Genomic DNA, 18,660 nt, shown 5'->3' with positions numbered 1-18,660 from the left:
TGACATGGATGGACCTCGCAAAGGGTACAGGGAGAGAAAGAAGCCAGACACCACAGGGTTCCAGCTCCATGAAGTGTCCACGGTGGACAGATCTGCAGAGACAGAGAGCAGACTCCTGGTTGCTGGGGGCTAGGGGATGAGCGGGGGTGATGTCTGCTGCGCACAGGGCTTCTTTTTGAGGTGATGAAAATGCTCTAAAATTGCCTGGCGATGGCTACACAACTCCGAATATACTAGAGGTCACGCGATCACACGCCTTAAGTGGGGGAACTGTATGTTGTATGAACTGTAGCTCAAACTATAAAAAACAGAGCCTCGGTCCACAGAGCCTCTGCAGTCTGAGCAGGGTGGGCCCCGGGGGGGAGCTGGCCCTGTCCTTCCTCTGCCTTGGGGAGGGCCCTGGGGGTGTCTGCACATCCCCCCACCACCACCGACAGGCATCACAGCTACCCTGACCACCCCAGTGGGGACATGACTACTTCCTGTCAAGGCCAGGAAAAAACCCTCTGATTACTGGGTTCCATGGGGGCCCCCACAGATGAAGACTCCCAGAAAGCCTGCTCTGCAGCCCAGGGGGGCCCACAGCTGAGGAGTATTTCCAAGCTGTGCCCTGAACTCCCACAGAACACCCCCAAACCCAGAGGCCCTGGCAGCAAGCGGGGTGGAGAAGGCTCCGGTCAGGACTTCCCACAGGACACGGAGGTGGGCTCTCTGATTTCAGGCCATACATCTGCTCCCAAGGTGGGGGTTGCTGGGGCAGGGACCCCCACCCCAGGATCGGTGGGCTCCCAAAGGGAGGGAGGAATTGGGGATTGTGGGGGAAGAAACTATCCTTATTTCAACAGCAGCAAACTGTGGTGGTGGTCGCCAAACCCGGGACTCTGTAACCCCCGAAATGGCACGTCCAGTGTGGGTGGCTGCAAACACCCTAGAAGAGTGTTACACCCAGGCCCGCCGGCCGGAGAGCTGAAGACTAGGCTCACACGCCCACCTTGCCGGACGCTGGGCCTGGGCCCGGGACACGCGGCACCACCACCCTGAACCCACCCCGTGGACCCCAAGGGCAGAGGGAGGGGCAGGAGAGGCCCACACTGTGTCCACGGGCCAGTAGACCCCCCACCTCCACCGCCCCTCCAACTCAACGCCCAAGGGGTCTGGGGACCTTCCGGAGAGGCAAGGGCGCTGGGAGGACTCAGGAGCCCCCAGCGCTGCCCCCTGCAGCCTGACTGGCCCAGGCTCAGAATCACCCCCGATGACCCTCAGGCAGCTTGCTGGGCAGGAGTCCAGGCCTGGGGTTCTCCTACAGGATGGCCCAGGGAGCGGCTCCGGGCAGAAGGAGGGGGTGTCCCCAGGTCGGGGGGTTCTGCTCTACAGGGGGGTGAGGCGGCCCTGAGTTTTCACCCCAGGACTTTGGACCAAACTGACAGCAACTCAAGTGGGACCAGGCCGTGGGCTGCTTGGGGGATGGGGACCCAGTTCTACCGAGGGCCCCTCACTGTCCAGAGAAGGGGGCGCAGGGCTGAACACTGAGGCAGAGGTGCCTGCCTGGGACAAGGGAGCAGCCTGGCCGCTGGCAGTGGGACAGACCACCCACCCCCAATCACCCCCGGCCCTGCTCAGGCTGCTCTGGGCTTCAAGACAGCCGGCCTCAGGGGACAGCTGCTGGGGCTTTACGGGAAGGTGCGTGGGAGGGGCTGGGCGCTGGGCTTCTGAACAAGGGGGGACTGAGAAATAACATATGTGCCCTTGGAGGGGTGGAAGGGCTCATTCTCCCTCGCCGCCCCCACAGCCCGCCCCCAACTCCCTGGCTCTTCCCCCCGAGCCCTGCCTCTCTGCCCTCCATCTCTCTCTGCTCTTTCTGTCTCTGCTTCCTTCTGTCTCTCTCCCCTGCTGTCCTCCCTTCCTCTCTCCTGTCTCTCCACTAATACAGTCACTAACACGGCAGCCTCCAGCCCCGAGAAAACCCTGACTTCTGCTGTATTTCTGCCACATTCTCTCGGGGACTCAATTCATTTCCTCCACGTTTGGGCCCGGCCCCGTGGACACAGCCGCTCAGGCCCCCACGCAGGATGCGCGGGTCCCCAGTCTGTCTGGGCAGTGCAGGATGCTGGGAGAATCCGGCCCGGCTGTGGACTAGGACCTTGGGCCCCAGCGGGTTACCTCCTGGCTTGTTTCTCCTGACCATCGAGTTGATTCTGTGCAGACAGAAGGGTCAGGCCATGGTCCCCACGCACCGGGCGGGGGGTCTGGCCCCCAGGCCGGCCCGTTGTGCCCAGCCAGACATAGCCACACCGGTCCCCCAGCCCTCACCCATACTTCCCGGGGCTGCCTTGTTCTCTCTGCCTCTGGGGGTGATTAAACATCTTCTCCTTGTGCACCTCCGACACCTGCCTCTCTCCTAAAACTCTCAGGTCTCTGGAAAAGCGCTGCCCTAGAAGGTGTTCCCAGATGCCCAGACATCTGCTGGTCCTGTCCAGGACTCGCTGACACAGGTCCCCAGCCTGTGCAAACACACACCCTGCCCTGGGGCTCTCGGACCCCTCTCTCCCCCAGGCCTAGCTCACTGCCCAGCACAGTCAGTGCTCAGTAAATACCTGCGTGGGTCCCCGCTTCCCCACAGACACCACTGCCATTCTCTGTTGGCTGGTAACACGGAGCCTAAACGCAACCCATCACAGCCACCTCACTGACGTAGACAGGACTGCCTGGCCCCTTAGCTGGTGCGCTGAGGTCCCAATGTTTACTGAGCCCCTGCTGTGTGCCTGGCACTGTGCTCGGTATTCGGGCCAAGAGAAAGGCACCCACAATGTATTTCAAGGAATCTGTCACCCAAGGGGCCGGCAGCATGCCAGTGGGCACCCTGGGGGTGGCTAAGAGTCAGGTGCTTCAGTTTAAGTCACTGTGGTATCTACAATACATTAAAAAAAGCTTTAGAACTGAACAATAAAAAGATAAATAACCCCATCTTACAGTGGGCAAGGATCTGGACCTCATTTGTCTGAAGTCTCACAAATGGCCAAGAAGCACGTGAAAAGATGTTCACCATCACTGGTTATTAGGGAAACACAAATCAAAACCACAGTGAGACAGCACTTCACACCCACCAGGATGGCCATAATCAAAAAGACAGATGTAACAGGTGTTCAAGAGGATGTGGAGGGATTGGAACCCTCAGACCCCTGTGGATGGGACTGCAAAACCGCGCAGCTGCTTTGGAAGAGTCCCCCAGCTCCTCAAAAGGTGAAACACGGCTACCATCAGACCTCGCAGTTCCACTCGTGGGTATTTACCCAAGAGAATGGAAAACATTTCCACATGACACTGTGTCCACAAATGTTCACAGCGGCAATATTCACAGCAGTCCAAGGGTGGAACCAATACAAACGTCCATCGACGGATGGATGGATAAACAAACCGAGATCTATCCATATAGACTGCTATTCAGTCTTAAAAAGGAAAGAAGCGGCTTCCCTGGTGGCTCAGTGGTAAAGAATCCACTTGCCAATGGAGGAGATGCGAGTTTAATCCCTGACCCCACACGCTGTGCAGCTGAGCCCGTGCTTTAAAGCCCATGGGCTGCGACTAATGAAGCCCGCATGCCTAGAGCCCGTGCTCTGCAACGAGAGAAGCCATCCCAATGAGAAACCCGTGGAGCCCAACTAGAGAGTAGCCGCTGCTCACCACAACTAGAGGAAAGCCCACGTAGCAGTGAAGACCCAGCACAGCCAAAAATAAAATTAAAAAAAAATTTTTAAACCAAAAAAAAGGAATGAAATTCTGATACATGGCATGTGGATGGACCTGGGTGCTTAGTGAAAAAAGCCAAACCCAGAAGACCACATGCAGAGTGTAGGATTCCATCCACATGAGATGTCCGTAACAGGCAGGTCCACAGACAGCAGAACAGGGCTTGTCAAGGGCTGGGGGGCGGGGGACAGTGGGGAGTCACTGCTTAATGCAGAACAGGGTTTCTTTTGTGGGTGATAAAAATGTTCTAGAATTAGGCGGTGGTGACAGAGTGGTGACAGCTTCACAACCTTGTGAACGCTCTAAAGAGCACCGAATTAAAAAAAGTGGATTTTATGTAAATTATATCTCAATAAACACAATACGACTTGTCTTCTCTCAGGGCGCAGGCGTGACCTGGGACCACCTATGGGATATAATAGGATAAGAGGGGAGGGTGTGAAGCACAGACTGGGGGCTACCATCCACCCTTGGGGTTTGTGAAGGGTCCACAACAGCAGTAATGGCAGCTTATTCATGGAGCATCCGTGGGTACCAGGTGCGAGCTTGGAAATCGTCGCCTGAGCTCATGGACCTTCAGGAAGGCCCACGCAGGCTTGTAACCGGTGGCCTGTGGTTTGAACTCAGCCCTGTGCTCTGTGATTCCATGGCTTCTGGAATCCAGCTCTCCCTCATGACTTGGGCAGGTCACTCTATCCTGTCCCTGCTTTCCTGGTCTGTAAATGGGCACACTATGTGGGAGTGATCAGATGACCTAATGGAGGAAAGTGGTGGCCATGTGGACGGGACAAGCGAGGACCGAGTCCCTGGCCCGCCTCTGTCCTGCTGCCCCCTCGGTCTGTCTTCACCCCCCACCCTCCTCCTCCTCCTCCTCCTCCTCCTCCTCCAATTCTGAGTCCTAGGGCCCCTCTGGGAAGATGCCTCCCCTGACTTTCAGCATCACCTCCCACAGGACCATGTCCCCTGGGACCCAGACTCACAACCCTCACCACACCCTGTCCTCCTCCGACCCCACATCCACTCCTCCCCGGGGTCCCCTCAGCCCCCAGTTCCTGGGCACTGTCTGCACTCCACCCCCCTGCTCTGCCCACTTCCAAATTCTCAGGCCTCTGGTTCTCCCCTATGCACTGTACCCACCTAGACCCAGGCCATCATCCCCTCCCTCCTGGACACCTGCACCCCTCCTGGGAGCCCCCAGCTTCCTCTCTAGACCCCCTTTTCCTTCCCCACCCAGCAGCCAGAGTGATCATCCAAACACAGCCAGACAGCTGCTGCACGGCCCAGCAAGCGCACACCTGGGCATTTATCCCGAGAAATGAAGGCTTAGGTTTGCACAAAGCCTCTGTGTGGACGAGTGCAGCGGTGGTATTCATAGCAGCCCCCTGTGGGAACACCCCAGACGCCCCTCAACAGGGACAGGGCGCCTCTCCATTCACGGAGGAGCACGGTGGGCAGCGAAAGGAACCAGCTGTTGGTGCGAACAATGGCCTGGATGGTCTCCAGGGAACCACAGCGAGCACAAAGGCAGCTCCCAAAGGCTCCATCTGTAGAATATTCTTGAAATGAGAAATGACAGAAATGGAGAGCAGGTCTATGGTCCCAGAGGCCGAGGAGACCCGTGCGGGGGGAGGCGGGGAGGAGGGACGGATGTGGCCCTAAAGGAGGACAGAGGGTCCGGGTGGTGACGAGATACTCTGTCTGAGACAGTACCCAGGCTGGCATTCGGACTGTAACGCTGTACTAGAGTTTTGCAAAATGTTACCGCTGGGGGCATGTGGTGGAGGGTTCAGGGGATGTCTCTGTATCATTCTCACAAGTGCGTGTGAATCTACAATTATCTGGAAACAAACATTTAATTATGAAAGCACAAACACCAGATCGCATGCGGCCCTGCTTAAATCGTTCAGAGCCCTTCCCTGGCCTCTGGACAAAATCCAGCATCCTTCCCGCAGCCCGGAAGCTGAGCCCGGACACTGTTCCCCTCTGCCCCCTCTGCTGCAGACCAAGCCCTGCCTCCGGCCTTTGCACGTGCTGTCCTCCCCGCCAGCACCTTCTCTCGCTCTCCACAGGGCTGCCCTCTCACATTGCCAGCTCCCTGCTAAGGGGTCATTCATTCACCGTCCAACCATGGTCCCCTGAGGTCCCCCTGCTGCAGGCGCTGTGGCTGGACTGGGGGTCACAGTCAGGAACTCGACAGATGGGCCTCTGCCCTTCTGGAGCTTCCAGTGCAAGGAGAGAAGATGCCACAGGAGCCAGTGCACAAGCACGGGTACACAGGGAGGGCCCGGGGGCACCGAGGGGCCAGCGGGGGGGAGGGGGCGCCACCCCTGCAAAGCCACAGCCCACCCTCACTGTCCTCACCAAAGTGCATTTCAACTGCTGCTTTTAATCTCAGAGTGACCCACGAGCAGCCAGGTCTCCAAACTCACCAGTAACAACCCAATGGTTGGGGGCAGGGCCCTGAAACGCACACGCATCGGCTGCACACCCCCAGGTAGGCAGTGGGGCCCCAGCTCACGCCCCCTGGCTTTCCTCCTACAACCAGTCTCCGAGAAAGCCTGCGTGGCTTGTGACAGTGGCCGGCCACGTAGGGTCTCACCTGGCACTCCTGGCAGGGCCCCCAAGCCCCCTTAGTCCCTGAAACCCTCCCACTGAAAACCCCTCCAGGACTTCCCACAGTGCAGGTGCCGCCCAGCCCACATAGAGACGCCTCCTGTCCCCATTAGCCGTCCTCAGCCCCGATGCAAGACCTGCTGGGGTGGGGATCAGGTCTTCTCAGCACGGTCCTCATGACCACCCGCATCAGGCAGCCCCACTGCAGGCCCCTGCGCTCTCCTCTGGGAGCCTGTCCAGGCGGCCCCGGTCAGACCACAAGCAGTTCAGTCCCTGTTTCAGCATTTCCCATCTCCCCTACCTCCCTGAGCCTCTGGCCCACCCCCCATCTGTAAAACGGAGGGGTCACGCTTATCTCACAAGGGGACCGCAGGGAAGAAGCCTGGGCAGGGACTTCCCTGGTGGCTCAGTGGTTCAGAATCCGCACTTCCAATGCGGGGTTCAATCCCTGGTCAGGGAACTAAGATCCTACACGCTAAGGGGCAGCTAAGCCTGCGCGCCTCAACTACTGAGCCCGCACTGCGATGAAGAGCCCACACGCGGCAGGGAAGACCCAGCACAGCCAAAATTTTTATAAAAAGGAAGAAGGAGTCCGGCTCACCCCCAGCTCAAAAGGCCAGACACTCACCAGGCATGGGAGTGAGGGTAGCTGACAGAAGGCAGCTGCGGGGAGCAGGGTGGGAGTAAGGTCAGGGTGTCAGAGGCTGGCTGCAAGCGTGGGCCCTGGAGTCCTCCGGGAGAAGCCTCGGGCTGTGGGCCTCTGGAGTGGAGCATCCTGAGAAGGGAGGAGGGACAGAGTGGCAGGGGAAGCCCACTGCCCACTCCTGCCCTATGCCTCGGACTCAGACCTGTAGGAGTCTGCAGGTCCTCTGTCCACTTCCCACTGGCTGTGAAATCTACAGACACCCATGGAGAATGGCGGGGTTCTCATCTGGGGTCTACGGAGAAGCCTCAGGGAGTCTGCAACCCCCAGAGGTGCCCACAAAATGTCACAGGACTTGCCTGCCCCTGGGAGAGGGCGAGAGTTCTCGGGGCCTGGGAGAACCCACGTGTTTACAAATGTGGACGAAGGCCCACTGGAGGCCCAGGCTCAAAAGATGGTGTCACCCTCTCCGGCCTCTGCTTCACGGTGAGACGCGGGCTCCTCTGGCCCCAGCTTCCTCAGCTGTAGGAAGGGGAGATGACATGATGGCTCCACTGGGGAATGCCATCGCTTGGGACTGTGGGCGGCTCTGGGCCAGCTGGGCCCAACACCCAACAGTCACGCAACCTTCTAAAGCCACGGAAACTGCACACTTCACCTTCTCATCCCCTAAATGAGACCCCATGCCTTACCTCAAGGGCTTCCCTGGTGGCTCAATGGTAAAGAATCCACCTTCAGTACAGGAGACGCAGGTTTGATCCTTGGGTTAGGAAGATCTGGGATTCCCTGCCTGAGGGAATCCCATGGATAGAGGAGCCTGGCGGGCTACAGTTCATGGGGTTGAAAAAAATCGGGCATGACTGAAGCAACTGAGCATGCACACCTTACCTCAAACCACTGATTTAAGGACTACAATTGATGCTTGCAAACTGTGGTGCTAGAGAAGACTGTTGAGAGTCCCTTGGACCGCAAGGAGATCAAATAAGTCAATCCTAAAGGAAACCAACCCCAAATATTCATTGGAAGGAATGATGCTGAAGCTGAAGCTCCAATATTTGGCCACCTGATGTGAAGAGCCAACTCACTGGAAAAGACCCTGATGCTGGGAAAGACTGAGAGAAGGAGGGCAAGGGGGTGACAGAGGATGAGATGATTGGATGGCATCACCAACGCAATTGACATGAGTTTGAGCAACTCTGGGAGACAGTGAAGGACAGGGAAGCCTGGCGTGCTGCAGTCCATGGGGCTGCAAAGAGTCGGACGTGAGCTAGCAACTGAACAACAGCAAAGGACTAAAAGAAATAACACCTGTGGTAAGTGCACAGCTCAGCCCCTGGAACAAAGTGGATGTGAAGACAGTGAGTACCCTTCTTCCAAAGGAATCTCCTGGCTTCAGGATTCCAGTTAGCACGTATTCGCCTTGGAGCTCTTTCAAAACCAAAACTGGTATGACGTTGCAGTGGGTTGAAAAATGTCCCCCAAAAGAGATGTCCAAGTCCTAAACCCTGATACCTGGGAATGTGCCCTTATTTAAACATCTTAATTTATTTTTGGCTGGGCCAGGTGGCATGTGGAATATCAGTTCCCCAACTAGGGCTCAAATCCATGCCCTCTGCAGTGGAAGCATGGAGGCTTAGCCACTGGACCGTCAGGGACATCCCCTGTGTGCTCTTATTTAGAAAAAGGGTCTCTGCAGATGCAGCGAACGTAAAGTCCTTGAGATGAGATCATCCTGGACTTTGGCTGAGCCCTAAATCTAATGAGAGGCATCCTTTCAAGAAACAAAGGGGAGACACAGAGAAGGAGGCCGCTGGCGACGGGGCAGAAGTGAAACATCACTTACCCTCATGGATGTGGTGCTGGGGAATGCTAGTCTATTTCATTGTCGTGAGCCATGTGACCCGGAGTTTAAAACACTCTGTCCAGAGCAATGACTCTCAGCCCTGCCTCCTTTGTCACACACCCAAGCCAGATGCCACCGTCCGAGATCCTGGCTGGAGAGGTGCTGCATGGAGCCCAGACACGTCCCTCCCTCAAACCATCCTAGTGATCCCAACGTGTGGCTGAGGCTGCTCCGGACGCAAGGCCATTGACCAAACCACACATAAGAATCATCTGGGCAGCTTGAAAAAGGACTCAGATACCCAGGCCACACCCAGATTACCCCGTCAGCATCTCTGGGTGGGGCCAGGCACCACGTATTTTCATAGTGCCCAGATGACTCTGCATGCAGCCAAGGTAGGAACTTGAATGGAGCTGCCCACATGTGAACCTCCTGGGCATCTTGCAAGCACGAGGATTCCGATCCTGCAGGTCTATGGGAGGCCTGCATTTCTAACAGTCTCCCTGGACACCATCCTTGGTGGAGCTACTGTGTGGCTGGGGATGAGAAGGGCTGCCTAGCACCGTGGTTCTAGAGGTGGGGTCCTCAGACCAGTAGCATTAGCATCAACTGAAACTTGTAAGAAATGTAAATTCCTGGGGGTACCTCTCAGACCCAGGAGGTCAGCAACCTATTTTAACAGGGGGTCAGCAATCTATTTTAACACACCTCCCAGGTGACTCACACACAATCAGGTGGAGGACACCCTGGCCTGGGGTAAGAGACACTGACAGGCCAGCACCAGCAGCAGGACTGACCCTTGATCCAACTGGAGGTCTCCAAAAGCACCAGGGAGCCCTCCCTGTGTCCGAATCAATAACTTTGACATTCCTGGGAATTCGTGAGATGACACATATGGAAAAAATTGCTATGGTAGCTCAAATGGCAAAGAATCTGCCTGCAATGCAGGAGACCCGAGTTTGATCTCTGGGTCGGAAAGATCCCCTGGAGAAGGGAATGGCTGCCCACTCCAGTATTTTTGCCTACAGAATCCCAAGGACAGAGGAGCCTGGCAGGCTACAGGCCATGGGATCACAAAGAGTCGGACAAGACTGAAGTGACAAACACTTTCGTCATGGAGATGAGAAAACCGACGCTGAGGACAAGCCTCCTTCAAGGCCAGCAACTTCAGTCCTGGTGTAATGACCACACTACCCCCCGCCATTCAGACTTGGCCAGGTGCCCCTCCGAGGATGCCTCTGGGGCTCACTTAAGGACGGACATGGCTCTCCCTTCCCTTCACAGAACCCTCACCTGTGGCATCTCCTTTTGAGATGCCTGAAGTCTGGCATGAGAAACTCCTAATTATTTTACATATTATAGTTTTGTACCCAGACTACATATTTTTCTGTAAAAGTCATGTCATGCTGTTTCTTGTGTTTTAGATTTTATTTGCTTATTTTTTTTCCAACAGCCTACATTACTTAAAACTACGTACTGTATACACAGTGCTATGGACTATGCTTGTGTCCCCCCAGAACCGTACGGGCTTTGGGAGGTGATGGGGTCAAGAGGATGGGGCCCACCATGATGGGATTGGTGCCCTTATGAAGGAGACCCCACAGAACTCTTCTGTCCTCCCCCCATGTGAGGACACAGAGAAGCCGGTGGTCTGCAACCCAGAAGGTCCTCACCAAACACTGAAACTGCCAGCGCCCTGATCTGGGACTTCTCGGCCTCCAGAAGCATGAGAAATGAATGCTGTTGTTTATAACCTCCCCATCCCCCACCCGGTCTATGGTTTTCTGATGCAGCAGCCCAAAGGGACAAAGACACAGAGTCAGGCGCAGCAGATACTGTCAGGTGGACCCACTGAAAATGAGGTTTCAGTCTTTATGCTGTGAGCATAGTAGGAACTTGGTAAATGCTTAATTATTGAACGAATCAAGCTGAGGAAAAGGGACCATTAGAAAGTGGACAGATGAAAGGGTACTTATTTTTCTGTTTGTGTTTCCTAGCACTTAAAAAATATTTATTTATTTGGCTGCATTGGGTCTCAGTTGCAGCACACAGGCTCTCTGTTGTGCCATGCAGGCTTCTTTGGTTGTGGCACATGGGCTCCAGAGTGCATGAGCTCAGTAGTTGCAGCACATGGGCTTCTTTGCCCCATGGCACATGGGATCTTATTTCTCCAACCAGGGTCCAGGCTTTCCTGGACCACCAGCAAAGTCCCTTGCCTAGCACTTTACAATGAATGCTGTTCATTAGACAGTATTCCAACAATGTCTCCTGGCCATGACTGCCTCACAGCATTAGAACATCTTCTCTATTATTCACTGTATTCAACACCATCCATCTTACTCATGTAAAATGCTGGCAGGTCTATGAGCAACAGCAGAGCTGATAACAAAACAAAACCATTCAGGGAATTTTAACAGTGATGCTTTAGAGGGTTTTTAAATTTCCCTTTAACTGTCTACATCCAGTTCTAAGTTCTTGCAACAGGATGGATGTTTGAAATGATGACAGGGAATGAAATTACCAAATACTGCTTCATTTGCCCAATGGATTCATCCCACACATATTTACTGAGTGACCACTGTATGTGGGCACTACTTTAGTGACGGGACACACAGCCCTTCCTGCACGACTCTTACGCTCCACACTGGTGCTGTATGAGACGACTTTCTGTGATGACAGAAATGTTCTGTCTCCGAACTGTCCAAGGTGGTGGCCTCAAGTCACAAGCAGCATTTAAGTGTGTGGAATGCAGCTAGCATGGCAGAGGCACTGAGTTTCTAAATTTCATTTAATTGCAATTAATTCAAATTTAAATTCAAATGGCCACATGCAGATTGGGCAGAATTGCTTCAGATGACTAATCCATTGATGCTGACTTAAACAGAACGGAGGCAAGACCATCTTTCATTGTCTGCAACAGACAAAATCCTTCCTTTGCTGCCGTGTGTGCACGTTTTCTCTTTATTTGGCCGTGCCACGTGGCATGTAGGGTCTTAGTTCCCCGACCAGGGATTGAACCCACACTCTCTGCAGTGGAAGGTCAGAGTCTTAGCCACTGGATGACCAGGGAAGCCCCTGGTGTGCACTTGTAATCCTTGTACACCCAATAGGAACTGAACACACACACCCCAAGGCAGAAGTAAACCTCAGGTTTGATTTGCATGAGTTCTACTGCTGCTGCTGCTGCTGCTAAGTCGCTTCAGTCGTGTCCGACTCTGTGCGACCCCATAGACAGCAGCCCTCCAGGCTTCCCCGTCCCTGGGATTCTCCAGGCAAGAACACTGGAGTGGGTTGCCATTTCCTTCTCCAATGCATGAAAGCGAAAAGTGAAAGTGAAGTCGCTCAGTCGTGTCTGAGTTCTACTAAAGAACCCCATTCCAACCCTGCCCACCCTAGCTGGGAAATGCCCCCTTGGCTCACAAGGAGACACCGAGAAGGCATTCAACTGGCCAGTAGACAAGGTCTTAGTGAACGAAGTGCCCGGAAGGAATCGGAGCAAGGCAGTCTCCCAGCAGCTCAGGCAGAACAGGGGAGCGCTCTCCATGGTGCTGAATGGGCCGCTCCCGTCTCCGGAACAACGGGCGAGCCGGCCCCTAGCGCTAGTCCACACAGCCTGTTTGGCAAAGCCAGGACCCCACATAACACCACTTTCATCAACCACGTGCCCTTTCCCAAGCCAGGAAACTACAATCTGGGGAGCAGTTGATTCAAGAGGAGACGAATCACTGCAGAAAATTCAAACATCACCCGTCCTTCCAGGGCTCACAAATCTAATATCGTACTGACATTGAAGGACCTGAGGAGTGTTTTATACAGACTTATCAGCTCAGGGTTGATAGCTAGCTGTCTTTAGAGTTGTGGAGACCTGGCGGAAGATGAAGAAGAGGAAAAATGGCAGACACTCCTGGCCCTGCCCTCTTGCCACCATCACCACCTTTTCCCGGGGGCTTCCTCTCTCCACAGGCATCCTCAGAAGATGGACCCACAGTCCCCTGTCCTCGGGTTCGTTGCATGAACTGTTAGCGTCAGCGAGGGCCACTCACTAGCTACCCAGTGGATGGCTATTTTCGGAGGGTGCTGATCTTCACCAGCTCAGTTAGGCTTCCTAATATAAAGCCCGTCAAATTGCTCTAGGGCTGTGCTGGGTGAGGGGACTTTTCAGTAACACTCCTCTCTCAGCTATTAGTGGCAACAAAGAACTAGTTATTTGCTTTCCCTTCTCCTTTCACCTCAAGGAGACTTCTCCCTCCCCAAAGGGGCTGAAAGACTCTCTGAAGACGCACTTTCATCTCCAATTGCCTTTTGTTTCTGAAATGATTTCCTACTGGCTCAATATTCCTGTCCATGGACCTGCTTCCTCCTAAATTAAGCATTTGGATTAAAAAAAAAAAGTTCACTTTTCACATATTCCAAGCACCAACAGTCATTTATTTTGATAGAGGGTTTCCCCCACTTAAAGGAGGGGGGGGTGGTACTGACTGCCTAAATGTGTATTTAAAGTGGAAACAAAGCCGCAGACCCATATATGTACCCAAGCCCTGCTCTGTGGCTGGCACCCTCTCTTTACAGGGAGTGCCGCTTCTTGGGAGGAGCGGAGGTGGGGGGACCTGGAGTACCTGGCAAGCGAACAGAGCTGGAGGGCGCACGTGGCTGTGTTTTGGGGGACAGGGTGGAAACCGTCTCCAGTGACAGGTGTACTGTGTGCGCGCACGCAGGCGCAGGGGGTCTGAATTTTGACTGTGGGCGTGTGTGATTCGTGTGGGCCGAGGGATCTGGGCCAGTGAACGGAATCTGTATGTGAGGGGGAGCGGCCGGGTGTGTGCAATGACTCACATCTTTCGGGCTGTGGGAGGGTTTTATTTGCGGGGGGTAACTTTTGGTCCGAGGGATCCTGTGCACATGGCACCCGACAGGAAATATTTACCTGTGCAGCAAAGCAGGGGTCTATCAAGCGGAGAAGAGGGCCCGGGTTGGGTGTCTGGCCATGTGCACCTGCCTGCAACTACTCTGCTGCACCCAGAGGAGAAGGAGGGTGTGGAGGGAGAGGAAGAACCAGCATGGGGCTTTGCACAAGGGAGTTCAGAGAGAGGTGTTCCACACAGAAGCAAGAGCTTGGGAACCGCCACCCTGAGTGTGATTCCAGGTGCCGCCCAGTGCGCAGCAGTCAAGTCACCTGGCTCCTCTGAGCCTCTGCTTCCCAAAGTGGGAAATGGGAAGAAGGAGAAAACCAAGCCTGGAAACGAACAGGGACTGAGTGCTGTGGTCATGCAGACACTCGCCACATGTCCGGCACACAGTAAGTGTTGAGCATGGCCGTTTATTAACATTTTCATGATCATTATCGTCATATCTGGCTTTTGGTTCTAATAACGATCATTGTAAGTGACATTCATTGCATGTGAACTCTAATAATAAAACGGTGCTAAATAATAATGAATGCTTACTCTATTCCTGGCACTGCCATGTATACCACCTCAATTAAGCCCCACCTATTTAACAGTCGTTGCTATCGGCCCTTTGTATGGCTTCAGAAACAGAAGCTCAGAGACATTAAGTAACTCACCCCAAGGTCACAGAGAAGAGCAAAGGCACAACCGGGATTCAAGCTCAATGGGTGTCGACCCTACAGTGTGTGCCCCTGACACCCTTGTGCCCTCAGGCCTCACCGTCTCTTCAGGGTCACCCGACAGACAGTGGAAGCCACTCAGCTCGGTTGAGTGAGCAATGCCGGCCTTGTGCCTGGGGGAGGATGAACCTGGAGGAGGAGGAGTTGGCAGAAGTGTCCCCAGTTGAAATGGATTCCATACCAATTCTAGCTAAATGTAGAATACATTTGCCGTTGGTGCATTATTCATGAAAATCGCCGTTTCCCCAAGTCAGCAATGGGAGCTGGGCGGCTGCCTGCCCCACATCCCCATCCCGAGTGCAGAGGAAAGCAGGGTTGGAGGCAGGACCATGAGCTCGTTAAGGCTCTGCTGGCCCTCTCCAAGTATGACCCACGCTGCCCACCAGTTGACTTGCGAGCAGGCGTGGAGACCACCACTCAGTTCTGGTGGATTACGAAACATCATGTCAACTCTGCTCGCCCCGCACACTGCTTGAGGGCAAACATTCTCAACAGCCACCCCCTTCCTAGTGAGGGGTGGGGACCGGGTTCCAGTAGCCCCAGATGTCTGGCCTGATTATTCCAGGCCACAAAGGTCAGTTCGACTTTCTGTGCTGCCTTGTCGCCAACCAAAAGGCAGCAAGTTGGCCTGGCACCCTGCATCCTTGTGCCTGCCTCGGCTGGCACACAGGTGATGGGATGTGAGTGAGGAAAGGGGGGTCCCACCCTGGACAGACTGGGGATTCAAACCCTCGCCTCTGCCACCAAAGGTTGGGGGCTCGGTCCTGTACCATGGGCTCCAGGGCCTCCCTGGCTCGGTAGGTGGTGGACATGACTCCCTCCCCTGCAACCTGTGAGACTCAAGCAAGATGATGTGGAGGAAAGTGTTTTAGGGGGTGGACACAGTGGAGCTGGTTGGTAGCCGACGGAGACCCAAGGATGTCCACCCAATGACAGCAGGGCTTCTCACAACAACACAGCCCATCCTACACCCGTGGCCCCCACAGAATCGGATCCTCTCCTCCTGGGAAACCACCACCCTTCCCTCTAAAATGGAAGCTCCGTGAAGGCACAGATTTCCATCCAGCAGGGTCCCGAGCACCTGCTCATAGTAGGCACTCGGGAGGTGTCTGATGAACAGAGGCTAGAATTCCATGGGCCACTGAAGATCTCTGGGGAAGGGGGGCCGACCAGAGTGCTGGACCTCCCTCGCAGACACCCTGCCGAGTCCCACGGGGGACCGGCCCAGCCCCTCTCCTCCCAGGCTCCAGTCTCCAGGCACAGACACAGCTGGCAGAACCTCCAGAGGGACGGATCTGCAGAGCAGCCAGACCAGAGCCGCGGGTGACGGCTGCCCTGGGCTCTCAAAGTGCCCAGCTGGGAGCGCCAGGCTGTTTGGCCGCCCACCTCAGCCACCCACATCTGCTGCCTGGGCCTTGCCGTGCCTGCACACACACACACACACACACACACACGCCCACGGCCTAGAACCCAAGGAGGGCTGTCTGTTCGGCCTGGCCCGGGCACCCCAGGGTCAAGGAAACTCTCCAACCCACTCCAGGAAAACAACAACAGCGCAGAAGAGGCCGCCTGGGACTGAGCGCCATGGCTCTGACAGGCAGGAGCGTTATATAATTAACTGCCCCCCACGCCTCCTCCCCTTGCAGGAATAACGAACCCTGCCTCTCAGTTGCATAAGCCAAAATAATAATTACTCTCCAGCCCTCTGACACTCCTGGATGTGGCCAGGGAGCAGGTGTTTAGCACAAGCTTCAGGAGCTTCAGAGAGCGAGCAGGGGACCGCACATATGTTTGTGACTCTTGTGCCCAGCAGAAGCACAGAAGTCCCCTCCAGTCCCCACTCCTTTCCCAGGCATCTGAGCCTGAAAAATTAGCCAGCCGCCAAGAGGGAGCCACTCATCAGGATAAGCTCCCAGATGGGGGAGGGGGCCTCTGGGGAGCAGGCTTGCTTGGGGTCTGGCTTCCAGAAACAGAAGTGCCCCACACCTCTCAGATGCCCCGAAGAGTGGACACTGGAGTGTCTGGGACAGCCAGGGCTCCCTGAACAGAAACCATCTTAGAGCCGCGGAGGGCGGGCAGCACGCTGGCTTCCGGCGCCGGCTCAGCCGGGAATGTGGCGGCATCTTGGAATGAAGGCACGGAGCATCCCTAAACTACCGGTGAAAATGATTCAGCCGCTGAAGGCGAGACTCCTGGGCTCACGCTAAACAGATGGGCCTCCCTGCCTCCCTCCCGCCAGCAGCCTGCTCCAACAGCGCTAGCCCCGCGTCCAACCACCTAGAAGTTTATTGCCTTGTTGTGACGGTTTGGGTGCGCGTCCCCCGCCTCTAGCTCTCCCAGCCGCTCTCTCTCCATTGGCTTGGGCTGATCAGGACTAAGAGAGGCCCGGAGGCACCGCAGGAAAAACAAGCAGCAGAGCAGGGGCCTGACTCCCAGAGGCCGACACCCAGGGAGCTGGGCCAGCAAGAGGTGGGGGGGGGGCCTCTCCCAGCCCCCCTGCGCCCTTGCTGGGTCCCAGAGGAGGCCGCGGGCCCAGCCTGGCCTTTCCGGCCTGCTCTTGGACGATGCACTAACACCCGGCTCAGCTCCGAGGCTCCCGGGCCTGGCACTGCTCCCAGAAAGCCCCCAACACCCTTCCGCTGGCACAGGGGCGCTGTCCCCCACCAGGCAGTGAGGCAACCTGTAGCCAAGGCCGCTGTGGCCTCCAGGGAGCCCCAGGAAATGCCCCAGGTGCCCACGGCCCTCTGGAGGGAGAAGCTCGACTTCCCCAGAGATAAAACAGAAGAAGCGAGAGAAAAAGGTCCCTCCTCCGCCAGCCCCCGCGCGCCGGGCGCACCTACCTCCATCGGAGTAGGTCTCCGTGCCGTAGCCGTCCTGCAGCCCGTTGCTCCAGGTCCCTTCGTACTTGGCCCCGTTGCCCGTGCACTCCCGCACCCCGTAGCGCCCCTTAAATCCGTGCGTCCACTCGCCCTTGTACACCCACTTCCCCTTGCTCTCCAGGCCGATGCCGTGGCGCTTGCCCTGCGCCCAAGTGCCCTGGTACGTGTTGCCGCTGGGCCAGGTGTAGACGCCCAGTACCTCGAAGCCGTGGCTCCACGAGCCGGTGTATTCGCCTTGGCCCTTGGGGCCGGTGCAGACGCCATGGCCGTGCGCCTTGCCGTCCTCCCAGCCTCCACAGTAGGACCCTCCATCGTCAAAATTAAACCTGCCCCCACTGGACATGCATGTAACTCGGTTTGCAAATCCCGCAAACGGTGAAAAAAAAAAAAAGGCGATCAACAAACCGGAGTCTTGGTTGGCTGGCTGGCTGGTTTTGTTTTGCTTTTTTTTTTTTTTAAGGAAGAATGGAGAAAGCAAAAAACACAGCGAACAGATCCCGGGCGGCGGACGGCCGCGGCGTCGGCTTCGGAGGAATTCAAGTCAATTGGGGGCGATTATTCATTTTCGAGCTGCGCCGCGGAGCCTGACCAGCGTCTCGCGCTCCCGCTGGAGACAGGACCGGAGGGGAGGAGGGCGGGGGGGGGGAGGGGGGGGGGAGGGAGGGGGCAGGAGCAAGAGCGGCTGGTGCGAACGGCTCCACCTCAGCGGCAAGTGCCCCTCGGAGGCGAGCCCGCCGGGCTGGCCGCGCAGGCCAGGCGGGGACGGCGGCGCTCAGGCCCGGGGCGCAGTCCCCCACCTGCGGCTGCCGCGCTGCGGGCGCCCGAGGGCGGCGGCGGGGCCCGCGGGCGGCGGCGGCACGGGCGGCGGCGCGGGCGGCTGCACCATATTGGGGGCCGCGGGCCGGGCCGGGCCGGGCGGCGGCGGCGGCAGCAGCAATGCGGCGGGTCGGGCGGCGGCGGCGGCGGCGGCGGCGGCGGCGTTGGTGGCGTGCGCTCTGGGCCCGGCTCGCGCGCTCGGGCCGGCGCGGCGCGCGCCCGCACCCCGCGCCCCGCCCGCGCGCGCGCCCCCGCACCCCGCCGCCCGCGCGCCCCCGCCCGGCCGCCGGGACCCCCGCCCCCGGCGCGCACGAGGCCTGGAGAGGGGAGCTGGCCCGCCTGGCTGAGGGCGCGTGGCGCAGGCGGGGACCCGGGGCGCCCCGCCCGCCCGGCGTCACCTCTTGCTCCGATCGGCCTGGAAATAGGGGTCCAGCCGCGACGCCCCAGACACCCCCCCCCCCCCCCGTCTTTCCCGGGACTTGGGTTTAAAGGG

At 56.8% G+C, this 18,660-nt stretch overlaps 1 protein-coding gene across 1 annotated transcript in view; it reads right to left on the bottom strand.

Moving 5' to 3' along the window:
• Positions 1-18,157, bottom strand: part of JPH3 (junctophilin 3) — a 75,311-nt gene extending 57,154 nt beyond the window's left edge. Inside the window, exon 1 of the mRNA XM_025268500.3 lies at positions 17,313-18,157. Within this exon, the coding sequence (XP_025124285.2) occupies positions 17,313-17,694 (382 nt within the window). The 5' untranslated portion in view covers positions 17,695-18,157. The remainder of the gene's footprint in view (positions 1-17,312) is intronic.
• Positions 18,158-18,660: the final 503 nt, after the last annotated feature.

This window comes from Bubalus bubalis, chromosome 18 (assembly GCF_019923935.1).
Source record: "Bubalus bubalis isolate 160015118507 breed Murrah chromosome 18, NDDB_SH_1, whole genome shotgun sequence".
Lineage (NCBI taxonomy): Eukaryota > Metazoa > Chordata > Mammalia > Artiodactyla > Bovidae > Bubalus > Bubalus bubalis.
Note: the sequence above shows the minus strand (reverse complement) of the source record. Positions and strands in the feature narration are given on the sequence as shown.